General features: G+C 41.3%; 1 protein-coding gene across 1 annotated transcript in view; it reads right to left on the reverse strand.

The window, feature by feature from the left end:
- Nucleotides 1-419: 419 nt before the first annotated feature.
- The window catches only part of igsf9ba (immunoglobulin superfamily, member 9Ba), a 93,115-nt gene continuing 80,515 nt past the window's right edge, over nucleotides 420-13,019 (reverse strand). Inside the window, exons 18-20 of the mRNA XM_017308108.1 lie at nucleotides 11,363-12,982; nucleotides 6,232-6,362; nucleotides 420-6,034 (exon numbers count right to left, since the gene is read on the reverse strand). Coding sequence (XP_017163597.1) covers nucleotides 5,829-6,034; nucleotides 6,232-6,362; nucleotides 11,363-12,982 — 1,957 coding nt within the window. The 3' untranslated portion in view covers nucleotides 420-5,828. The remainder of the gene's footprint in view (nucleotides 6,035-6,231; nucleotides 6,363-11,362; nucleotides 12,983-13,019) is intronic.

Below are 13,019 nucleotides of genomic sequence, written 5' to 3' on the forward strand. Positions count from 1 at the left end.
TACATTTCACTCAGGTGTGTGAAGAAGAATGGCGGCTCATTTGTTTGCTCTCCATCAGTCACCTAAAAGAATTTAAACACAAGCGCAAAAGGAACCGAGTGTTTTCCTCCTTTAACATATGGGTGAAAACATCCAAAATATGCTTGGATTCTACTTTCCTTTATTCCAAATTTCAAGTGTTTTTTGTTTTTACTAAAGGGAAAAAATAAATCTGAAACTTGGCACTTCTACTCTGCTCTGACCAGGGTGTCCTAGAAATCAAAAATGGGAAGCAGAAAACCTGACCTGATTATCACGGTGCATCACTTTCTTTCTTTCCAAATTCTGACCAACACTCACCCCCTGTGTCCAGCATTTGAACTGCAGCGAAATTCTGGAAGCACACAAGGAAACAAACACACACGCAGCGAAACTAAAAACCTCTTTTGATTTTTTTTATTATATCAAAATACAAAAATTTGAGAGGAAAGTCTTGTATAGGACTAAGCATTTGAAATGATATGGTGACATGGATACAACACTGCGCTCATGTTCTCATAGACATGCCATAGATAGAGCAGAGATCGTGTTATAGGCCCATGTCTACGTCATGATGAGCCACCAGGAGTGAGCCTGTGCATTTTACCCCTATAAAGGCTTGTGATGGCGACTGCTGCTGTACATCCAGGCCCGTTTGGTAACAAGCCAGAGTGTGATTTCCTTTTTTTTTTCTTTCTTTTTTTTTTACATTTTAGTTCGTTCAGGTTTCTGCTTACTCGGAGAGAAAAGAGAGAGAGAGAGAAATTAAAAGAAAATTCATGGCAGTTGAACATGAGTAGTGACCTCAAGATCTCAAGACGAGTCACTGGATAGCAGTGGCAAAGAAAAAAAAAAAAGTAGTACAGATATTATACATAAGGCTTTGGTACAGCACCATACAGTATGAGTTAATTGCTCAAAAAAAAAAAAAAAGTTAAGTAAAGCATCAAAAACTGATGCAGTGACAGAATAGAATGGCATTTCTAAAAAAAAAAACAAAAAAACAATCAGTGTTATTGTTTTTAAAAAAGAGAAGAGTGGAAAAAGTTTTAACTCTGAATATTTACATATGGACATCGTGATCAAAACCTAAACGAGAACAAAAACATGTAAAATGCAGAATGTAAACATGTGATGTACAGCACAGAGTTCGGTGGATGAAGGTGAAACGAAACATGGGAATTTCTCACTTCTTTTAAGCACTACTGGGTTTGCTTGAATATGAGCTAAAACAGTCAACAATGTAGTGCTTATAGTAGCCTACGATTAATTATACATTCTAGCTTCTCAGTGCTGGTACACATGAAGAACAAACAGAAACAAACGAACGAACAAAAGAGATAAAGAGAATATAGAAAATACTACATACTTTTCTAGCTTCCGTCCAATAACAAACCAGCTCAGATGGCCATGAATGATTGCTAAATAGGCATTTTTGTAATTCTATCTACATGCAAGATTAATACAATTTAAAAAAAGAAAAAGGAAAAAAAAAGAAAGTCAAATCTGTTAAGTATCATCCTATCAGTAGCTAGTGATGCACTAAGAGCCGTAAGCAGAAACAACCCACCTCCCACCCCAAAACAAAACAAAAAAACAAAATTAACAAGAGAAATGGAACAGAAAATGTCGCTAACAGTACGTCAAAAGCAGCCCTCTTAAACGCTGTACATGTTCCCGTTGGATTTTGCGAAGAAACAAATGACGAGCCCGGAAGACAGCGTCTGTTTGTAAAAAAAAATAAAACCAGCAGTGGGGATGTGTGAGCTTTTCTGACAAGAGGATAAATGCAAGCGTGAACGACTCATGGCTAAGCTGTACAGTACTAAAAGGAGTTGTTCGTTTAAAAAAGTTGATGGTTGGGTGAGGTGAGACTTGCGTTCTCAGTCGTAGTAGTAGTAGTAGTAGTGTGCTTGAAAAAACAAGTGCTGTTGACCATAGATCTACATTGCTGTGGAAAAGCATTTCCCCCGCTTACAGATTTAAAGTTTTTGATTTTTCTTTTGTCATACTTTAGAAAAAATGCTGATTGAAAAGATTATTTTATTTATTAAGGAAAAAAGTTCAGCAAATCAACCAATGTGAAAAATAAAATTGCCCGTAAACTTAACTGCTGGTTGTGTTGGCAACAATTAGGCATTCATTGTATGACTTTGGCATCAATGTGAAGGAATTTCAAACCATTTTTCTTTTCAGAATTGTTTGAATTGGTCACACTCAATAGTTCCCAAAAGTGAAAGGTCTTAGTAAAAATCTAGCCACAGCATTTTAATCACATTTTAGGTTCAAACTAGATGACTCCAAGCTTGTTTTTTCTTCTTTTTGAGCAAGGTTACAAACTACTGATTGGAAATTCTTTGCTAAAGAATTTTTTACGCCACTGATGGATGGCATTGACTTTGATTTTCACCTCTTCCTGATGAGTTTTTGCGTTTTGATTTCTTGAATTTTAGCTAACTTTTATGTTGAAAAAGAAAAAAAAGTCCTGCTTATGTGAATTCTTGATTTTACAGATATGGCAATAATCTGTTCAGCTCCGCTGTCCAAGATGTGGTCAATTCGTGATTCAGGAAGGGTGGAGGCGATTATTTCTTCCACATTTTACAGACAGCTTCCCCCTATCACCCATTTGAAAAATGCATTTTGCATTTGCACAGGTTCCACTTGACCGATATTACTAAATTTACCTTTATGGTTTAATCAACTTCCAAGCGAAACAAAAGCACAAATAGATGAAATCTTTAAACGAGGCAAATACTTTTTCACAGCACTGTACAGGAAGTTTGCAGAAAAGATCTCCTCCCCGACCTGACAGCGCGCTCTGATTCTCTTCCATGTGTCCTGTGACTAGTTGCTAATCTAAGTCAGGCTACGTTTCTCCCGCTTAGGCTGGGTTAATAATTTCATTATCATCACAAATATATTTTAAAGAGGGTACCTTGGAAGCACAGACAGACATAGCAAAAAACACACTATAGAAAACAGGTCATTTTTGAGTTCATTGAATGTCACAAGTCTCTATTATTCAAGGTTATATGTCTACTTTTTTTTCCAGCATTGTCTATCACTGTAGTCACACTGTTATGATTAGGACAATGTCTACCAGAGCTAGTTTAGCTGCTCAAACACACGCGCACGTACACACGCACGTGCGCACACGTAGGGGAGTGGAGAAAAAGTTCCTTCCGGAAACGGAAACAAATCTTCAGACCTCTACTCTACAGCACCACAAAGTTAAACATAGCACCAAGTCGTAATGTTCAAAGCAACTATGCCCTAACACACTTTAATTTCATCAAACTAATGTAAACACAATTTCCTCCACAGCACGTTTTGTACATGTCTACAGCATGTCCGTTGCTTTTAGGAAACCAAACAAAAGGGGGGTAAGAGTAAAAAAATAAAAAAGAATCTAAAAGTTTCCTTCAGGTTTATTTGCTTTGGACACGTGAAGGTGAAGAAAACCGTTGTGAACCTACATGTGTGCTCATGAATGGGCAAAATACATTATTACTTTGTTTCAGAAATATAGTGGAGGGCAACGCATTTCTGCTTCTAAAGCGTTCCCCTGTCCAGCAATGGGCGTCCACATACTAATACATCAGGGAAAATACTTCTCAACTTGTGCAGCCAGCGGGCTGTGGCAATAATACACTGTACGGTACTAACATTAAGTGTACTTTTCTTCTCAGATAAAATAACGTCTGCTAAGGTATGACAAATTAGGCACCTTAAAATGTTTTAAAAACATCCACTTAAAGCCGTATCGTAAGCAAATACTTTGATATATAATCTAACTTCTTTTAACTTGGGATATCCGTCCCATTTTTTTTCTTCTTTTTTTACCTATTCATACATCCCCGTACAAGAAAGTCTTCCTGTAAAACATGGTTGGATTTCTCTTTACAAATACAATACACACCATGTACAGTACATAACAAATATAGATCATTTCCTTGTATCTTACATGAAACCAATTATTTTGTTTGTCGCTCGCTTTCAAGCAATCGCCGCTTTCTCGTCCAAAGAGATTTAGAGAATCATTCACGTGGATAACCTCGGATTTAGCTAAAACGTTCCAATTTTCTGAAATGAAACACAAAAAATAAATAAAATAAAAAACCTGCTTCATGCGTATTTGAGTGACTGAACTAGCCTTAGCGAAACAATCGGAAAGAGAACCGACCGACGATAACATCGTCAAAGAACGCGGTAACCGGCAGAATGGGCGTGGCCGTTGAATACTGGAGTTTGGAGCTATTTTTGCCGTCTGGTCGTCTCAGCAAATCGCCGCTGCGCTACGTAAGCATTTCGACGGGTCATTAAATGCACTGTGACGTAGGGACATTCATTTCCTGTACAGCAAAACATACATTCATTATCGGTTAGTGTCACAAAAAGAGAGAAATAAATTAGCAAACGTATAGCGAAGTAGCTAGCAATTAATATACAGTTTTTAAGAGATAAACAGTCAGGGTGGCCATTTTGTTTGGAGATTCCCCATTGCTTGTTTTACAGCTTCGTGAAGCAATCACATTCCACTCGAACAGCTGCTGTCAAACTTTTACATCTTCACTGTGCAGTTTACTTGGGATTTCTTGCCCCCGCAATTTTTATATATAATATATTTTTTGAAAACAAAAGTTTTCTGGTACTATTGTTAAAACAAGCTAAGTCAGACTTACGCATTCTCTATTTCATGTGTCCTTGGCAGAAAAAAAGCAATATAAAAAAACAGACATTGGAGTTCTCGCTTCCTTCAGAGTGACAAACATGAGAAGGCGACGGAAAAAAAGGCAGTTTATGTTAGAGAAAGAAAAAAAACGCAACAAAAGGCAAAGAAAAGGCACCTCAAGATGTGCCCAATTTCACAAATGATTCCTTAAGAATGAGATACATACAGACACTTCATACTTTTGCTTCGTCGCTCCGTAAGTCCAACCTCTGCTGAGCATGAAAGTCCCCCGACATTTTTCACGAGGCCTCACGAAGGCTATGGTCTTTAGTCATGATACCGTGCCCTAGCAACGGGCGTAACGACACAGAGCGTAAACACTCCTCTCTACTCAGAAACCCCAAAAGCAGACGCGATGCACTAGCTGCAGTAATGAAAAGCATCCAAATAAGATTAAGCTAGGCCATATTATCCATTTGAATGAGGGGTGAGCGTTATAAACCGTTTTTGTCCGTACCTTTAGAGTGTAAAAAGGTCAAGTACGTACAGTATACCACAAGAATTACAGCAACTCTGCGATTACTCTGAGGTATATTTTGCGCTAAGAACCCTGTGTTTAAAGACTGACACTAGTTGTATTGTAGGAAAGGTAGACTCGTGTCCCTTTACAAGGACGCACCAGGCTTTAACAGTACACTGTTTCACTGAAAAACCTAAAAGGTATGAACCCTCAATGATAAGTGAGTGGAAAAATCTTTTTTTTTTTTTTTTACGTGTTGTGTCATACTCAACCAACACATTTTATTACTGTAAGAGGAAGCTTAATTCCCTTGTTTTACTAGTTATATACATTATATATTTCTCAGAGCATTTTCAAGTGAAATTCCTCAGAAAAGAAAAACAAACAAAAAAAAAACAAAAACGCCATTGTTCTTGTCTTCAGATGAGACTTCCAGCCTCTGGAGGATCCAGTTTGCGGCTCCTCGGACAAATCAAGTTGTACGGATTGTATGAAACCTTTGTTTGTCGCTGTTGATGCGTGGGGAGGTGGGGGGGGGGGAACTGAGGTGTTTTGGACTTTGCTTCCATGAGGGGCCAGCTTAATTGGGTCTAATGGCTTGGTGGGACACACGGGTCAGCGTAGAGTTCCATAATTCGGGCCCTCAGAGTCTGCACTGGCCAGGATGCCTGTCTGGTCCTCCTCGGACGGCCTGCGCTGCAGGAAGGAGGTCAAGTAGTGGTAAGGGTTCTTGTTTTGCTTTTTACTCTTTTTGCGAAGGTTGATATCTTCTCTCTCTTGGGGTGTCTGAGATTGCTGCGGGGTCTGAGAGGGAGACACACCTGAAAGAGAGGCAGACGAGGCACACACTGGTTCACTCTGTAAACTAAATGCTATTTTACACACTTCTTAATAATGGTGTAAATCTAGTTGATAATGAATACAAATTACACTGAACTGGCACAACCCTCCCCCTTCCCCTCCCCCACAAAAGCCTAACTTTAAAGATGTGAAACCAGAAGGAAATCCTCAGACGAACCTGTTCTCCTCACAGATGTTGCGTTGTTGTTATTATTGGCAGCCACTCCCTTGGCTTTAGTTATACAGTGGTGTAGCAGTGCTGGTAAGCTCTCAGACCCGGCAGTATCACTAGACGCACCTAGAGGTTCCCTGAGAGGACGAGAAGAGACAGCACAGCATGCATTGCTCCGGATTAATCCAACAGTCTGCTCAATCACGTCTCATTGAAAAAAACAAACAAACGAGACATAACATTTCTTTCATTGCTATTTCCAGTAGCTATCGCATGATTTTGATGAGCGCTTGAGTGTCTATTGAGAGCTGTTTCACTAAGATGATGAATTTCCAGCCTCTATCTGCTTTGATGGATGATAAAAGTTAGACAGGAGAGAGGAAAAAATGGAGGAGATAAAGTGAGAGAAAGGACTGTTGACAGGAGGTGGAGATGGCGAAACTGCTGTTGCTCTCAAGCAGCCTCGACATTAAAGATCCAACCTGAGGAGTTCAGGTCGCATGTTTCCTAAATTATTACTCTGTCTCCAATTTTAGGAATCATAATTACATTTTTAAGTCTTTTGTTTTAATATTAATTTAGCAACAATTGAGTAAAGATTATAGGATTTAAGTTATTTTGGGTCTTTAAGTAGTGACTGCTTCAGAAATATGGGTAACATAGATTTTTTTTTCTTGCTGTATAAACTCATAAAATGAAAATAATTTTTTTGAATTAAAAACATTACAATTTCTCTTTCAATTTTCAAAAAACCACAACATTTGACACACTGCAGGTTGGAGGGTTGGCAGGCTCTTACGCATGTGCAGATGGACGTCATAGTGGGGCTCTTCTGAACATTAGCATGCAAGAAATGTAAGACTTTTCCAGCCCAGTGAGCAAAGATTCTTTACATATTGTGTCAAATGCTTCAAAATGGGTATTATTTTGTTTAGAATAAGGACACTAAAGAGCTGTCTGATGTATCAGGGTTTTTTTTGTCATCTAAACTGAATTGAAGTGGAAGGGAAAACTGACCCAGAGCTTGTGCATTACAAGGTTTTCCAGAAAATCATAATCAATTTCATCAGCTTTTGTGACTATTTATCTCTTCAATGTACTGCAACACTTAACTAAAAAGAGAAATTAACTGATGCACGACAATTTACCTATTTTTAATGGCCAAATTTGTATCTACAAACCTTTGTGAAAGAATGGGTAAGGTCAATAGGTCAGAGAATCCCAGTGTAAAGTAAGTCTAGCTGTGAAATTTCCTCCCTACAAAATAACTCATGGTCAGCTGTTGGTGTTACCATGGCAAACTGGAAAAAGCTGTGATTAGGACAGGCCATTTCCAGTATGTAAAAATACTGGAAATGGCAGTATTTTGTAAAAATCACAAAGTGGGGTCAATGGAGTCAAATACATTGCTGAAGACTTCTGAACTTCACGTGACCTTGAGATTGGTTTAGGAATAACAAATAGGAAGCTTCACACATTGGATTTCTATGGCGTCCCACGTCCTGATCTCACTAATGAAATTCTTCAAGAAAGCTCTCAAGTTCCTGTAAACACACTCCTAATTTTTATTTTAAAAAAAACAAACCTAGAAGAACTGAACTGTTGTAGCTACAATATGAACCCTACGTATCAAGTACAACATTGCCACTGAAGTTCACAGGGAAGTGAAGGAACAAGGAAATATTTTTCACAATATATTATAAGAGTTTTGTTTACTGGTACAAAATGGAACGAGAAAGGGAGAAACTGGCGATGCGTGAATATATAGTTGGGTATAATTTCGCAAAAGTCCCTCCAGCCCCGACAAGTAGAAATATGAAAGCTACTTTGTACTTAGTGGAAGATTTTGTTCCAGTTTTGCAAATGAGTAACTGAGTGAAACTCACATAGCAAATAATAAACCTGAAAAACTTCAATAATTAAGTAGCTCACAAATTATTAACAAGAAACTACATTTTGCCGCATTCAGACGAGGCTGCCAACCCTTTCAAGTAAGTAATTTTTTTGTGTGTTTCCTGATAGAAATTGAAAACAAAATTAAAAGGAACTATTTTCATTTCATGAGGGATACATGCCAAGTTGAATGAAGAATAATCATTTCAATAAGCACAGAAAAAAATCATACCAATTTCAAGTATCTTGACTTTCTCTGTACAGCTACATGTCATTAAAACACACACATATAAAGCTTCATAACCTCATACAATTTTTTATTTTTACGTGTCTGGATACAAACGATTTTCAAAAGCTTGACATAATGCTGCAATTATGCCAAGCTTCTTTTTTTTTCTTTTTTTTTTTTGCCAAAAAAACAAACATGTACTGTGTCAGAAAGGGAAAAGGAACACAAAGCTTTAGAGACGCTGTCCATCATTTGCCACTGTGGAGAGAAAGATTGAGAGGCATTAGCAGAGAGGGGGGGAGGAAGGGGAGAGGAGACAAATCTGATAAAACAGTCCCGTACATGAAAACAAAAAGGTAATTTTCACAATCAGATCGACTGTTTGCGGAGGCCCACGGTGTGTTAAAAACAATGTAGTACATTTCCATTAAAAATAAATAAAATTTAAAAAAAGACACTAATACAGCACACTTTCATAAACATGAACACTGCGTACAGAGGCTTTCACCATGCTGACGGGAGGAGATGGCAGGAAGAGGAAATGGCCGTTAAAGAGCGAGTCACATGACAGAGAGAACAAAAGCACTGAGGACAACAGATGTAACAGAGAATTTAGTTGGAGAATCGTTGTTATTTTGTTTGGTCGAAAAAGAGAAGTTTAGAGAATGCATGCATGGCATTTTGCACATGGAACAAAACTTTAAAGGGGAATTTCTCCAGTCTGTCTTTCAAGTGCATCCTCTATTGATTCAAGCCTTTTGTTTGTTTGTTTGTTTGTTTTCTCCCTTTTTTGTTTCACTGCAGGGATTGATTTATGCGTCCGAACCGTGAGAGACCAAATGCTTTTGTTCGGTTCGCGGCGACTCTTCGAGCTCAGCTACGACAGTCTGCGCCGCGGCAGGCCGACAGACCAAATGTGTCCTGCAGAGTCAGCGTTTTTACCATTAGTTGTTCTTCACTTGAATCCAGCACAGAGGCACAACCCAAAGCGATTCCCCTTTAAAGGAGAGAGTGATTAGAGCCCTCCCCCTGCTGACCCCTCCCCGCTCAGACATGGGTCCGACCCTTACCTATTGCGGCGTAGGGGACCGGGTCACAACAACGCTGCCCAGATAGCTGAGATCAATCAAAAACAAATCAGGTAAGACCCTTACCCTCTACAAAAGCAGCAGCCCTACAAGCTACCTTCCCTCGGCGGCCAGTGATAGTGAGGGAGCGGTGAGTCTACCCCCCCCCCCCCCCCGCTTTAGCTCTGCTCTGGCTGCGGAGCATCTAAGTCGGTGAGGTGCGTGTAAGGGGGGCTCAAGGTGTGTGCACAGAAAAGAAACGGAAACATAAAAGTTCTGTTTTCTTTTTTTTCTTTTTGTAATCTAAGTCTTGCCTTGCAGATTTTGCATTAGTGTTTCACATTTTGTCACAAACTTTAATGGCTGTTATTTGCATTTCATTTGATCAACACAAAGTGCAAATTGTAACGTGGAAGAAGAATGATTCGTGGCTATGGCGACCACCTGTTCCACACAGCATGATGCTGCCACTACCGTGTTTCACAGATTCTTACACATTGTCTAACAAAAGGAATAGGCATGGCAAACTGCAAATGTATTGACCCCCCCAAATCATAATTACAACAGATTTTATTTATTATGCCCTTTATGTCTTGAGAGCACAACGGGCTACAAAATACTGAAAAAAAAAAGCAATTACAATGGATGAAAATAAATAGATAAAAAAGATTAAAACAAATATCTAAGAAAGTGAAGCATTGAGAGCAAAGAAGCAGCCAAGAGGCCTGTGTTAACTCTGGAGGAGCTGCAGAGATCTACAGCTCAGGTGGGGAAAATCTATTGATTGGCCGCTACAAAAATCTCACAGTTATGATACAGAGGCAAGAAGAAAGCTGCTGTTGTCTAAAAAAAAAGAAAGAAATGGAACAATGTGCTATAATCAGATGAGATAAAATATTAGAGTTTCTTCTCTAAATTCAAAATAGTCAGAAAACAGAAATGACTGAACATATGGTGGAACAATGCGGTGGCAGCATTGTGCTGTGGGGATGCTGGTCAGCATAAGGTGGAAAATGTTGAAAATCATGCGTCATTATCTTCTTACTTCACATATGTGTGTGTTCTTTCTCCCAATCTCTTACTCAAAATCCCAATAAGATGCATTGTTATGAGGCTGTAAAATGTGAAAAATCTCCAAATGACTTTTTTTTTTTTGCAAGGCACTTATCTAAATATGTATGAGGGGGGAAAATGTATTGCAGTACTTCTGTTAAACTACACGCTCAAACGTGTTGTCTTGACTCATAATAATAATATTAGTGGAACCTACGAATACAAACTTTGTAAATGGATTTCTCCGATTCTCGAAGTTAACTTCTTTGCGCATGATATGAATTATTTTGAATATGGCTTTTATTCTTCCTTTTGCAGGAAAAAAACTCAGTTTATCTTTCCAGCTCTTAAATTTAAATACCTAACTGCTTGACCAATGATTATTGACAAAACAAGGTCAACTAAGGTACCTAATTCGTGTTTTTAAAATCCGTACTGTCACTACTTATTGAAGCTATTGATCTGTCATACCCTTAATCATAAATATTTCATTTTTTGAGTAAATCAGTAGTTTAGTGTTTCATCAAAACTAAAAAAAACAACAAAAAAAACAAAGCATTTTAACCACTAATTAAAGTTTCATGTGGATTAGCAATAATGAGGATAAACGTATTACCCACAAATCAAACTGTGTTTTCACACGTGAAAGTTTCCAACTTGTTGTTTTTATAAACTGTCAGTGTGTGCTAAATGCAATTACATGCCTTCTGCATATTAAAGTAAATATGCATCTTTATCATTGCTAAATGGAAACACCACAAGGCAAAAGTGTGGGTAAATGCAGAGGATAATTTGAAAAAAAGAAAAAAAGGCGAACAGACGAGGAGAAAAGTCTCCCTTTTAAAAAAAAAAAAAATCAACATGGAACTATTCTCTACAGGAATGGTTCACCTACCCTGAGGCTGAGATCTGGAGCTGGGAGGGCTCTGAGGGTAGCATTTCCTCCTCTGTCCGTCTCTGGGATGGCCTCTGCCCAAAAACATCCCTGCCCTCTGGAGGGGGGGAAGGGGACTGGGAGGGGTAACTGGCTGCGGTGGAGGCATAGGACATGGGGTAACCGGGGCTGGGCTGCTTGGTGCCCTGGCTCTGGGTGGGCGAGGCGGTCAGGGAGGACCTTCGCGAGAAGCTAACGGTGGCTGAGGGCTGCAGGGTGATCTCGGGCATCTCCAGAGACCGAGAGGTGCGGAGGATGCTGGGGCGCGGGGGGGGCCTCACTAGGATATCTGGGGAACCTGGCTGGGTGCTAAGAGGGCTCTGGGAGAGCGGAGACAGACGAGAGGGTTGGAGCACTAGCGGGGGTAGGCTGGGGTCTGCCCGACGCCCCGCCCTTGGGCTGAGCCAGGACTGAGGGCTACTACTGGGGGCTGTGCTTGGGCTCCCTGCGCGGGCTGCCGGGTCAGGGTAAGGCAACACTGGTACACCCACACCGTGGGCCGTGTGTCTGAGCTGGCCGAGACTCTGGGCCTGTTGCATAGCTAAACGCCTAACTGGAGGCCCTGGGGGCCTGTCTCTGCCTGGTGGACCCACAGGGACCTCCAGCTGCAGAAGTCCGGGGCTCGTCGGATCCTTCAGGGATGGAAGGTGCAGGCGGCTGGGGGGGAGAGTATGAGGAGGGTATGGGGGTGGGTTCGGGAGGTCCTGGGGGTGATGTAAGGGATGGTGAGGTGGGTATATGAACCGTGGGCCCTCTAGGCCCAGGAAGGGTAACTCGTGAGCCTGCCAGCTCTCAGGTGAGCGGGGAGGAGGGCTGTGAGTGTGCGACAGAGAATGACCGGAGGCAGTGTACTGATGGTGTTCCAATCCTTCACTCTCCTCTGGGATGGAGGGGTAACCGAAGGGCCCCTCAGCCGTGCCCGGGGGTGAGGACAGAGCAGAGCTACGTGGGCTGATGTCAGGCATGTAGAATGGTGGTGGAATCCCTGATTCAACACGGCTGCCTAGATACCCATAGAAAGGGCCCTGGGGAAAGCCCCTGTAGCGGGAGGCCGGGGCCTGCCCTGAGGCATAAGGTGCACTCCCCTCTGCAAAGCTCATACCTTCCATGGGCCTGTGCAGGCGGGGGCTGTAGGTGGGGGGTTGCGTTGACTCCAGGCTGGAGGACGTTGGGGACAGCTGGGGCCTCAGCGTGGGCATGATAGGCGGCAAAGGCCCGGGGTCAAAATCATTCTCCTCATCTGACTGCCGGAACTCCGGGTACATGTCAGACTCCTCCGCAAAGGGGAAGCCCTGGATTCGGCGGTGAGGCGGGCTGGTTTCCATGACAAAGCGGCCATCAGGGCCTCGGCTTATCAGCTCTATAGGCGTGGTGACCTCCGCCTCGTGTTTGGACACACTGTATTTCTTGCTGGCTATGGCACGCTTGGTTTTCTTGTAGAAGGAGAGCTCTTTGTCCTTGTCTCTATGAGGGCTGGGCAGCTTCCTGACGTACAGGCCCGGGCCATGGGAACCCTCGGATGATAGAGAGCGGGGCCGGGACGGAGGGGAGCTCTCTGGACTTATCTTCCCCGACGATAACCTGAAAGAATGAGAGAAGCAGACTGAAGGTATTGGTT

This window comes from Poecilia reticulata, linkage group LG13, assembly GCF_000633615.1.
Source record: "Poecilia reticulata strain Guanapo linkage group LG13, Guppy_female_1.0+MT, whole genome shotgun sequence".
Lineage (NCBI taxonomy): Eukaryota > Metazoa > Chordata > Actinopteri > Cyprinodontiformes > Poeciliidae > Poecilia > Poecilia reticulata.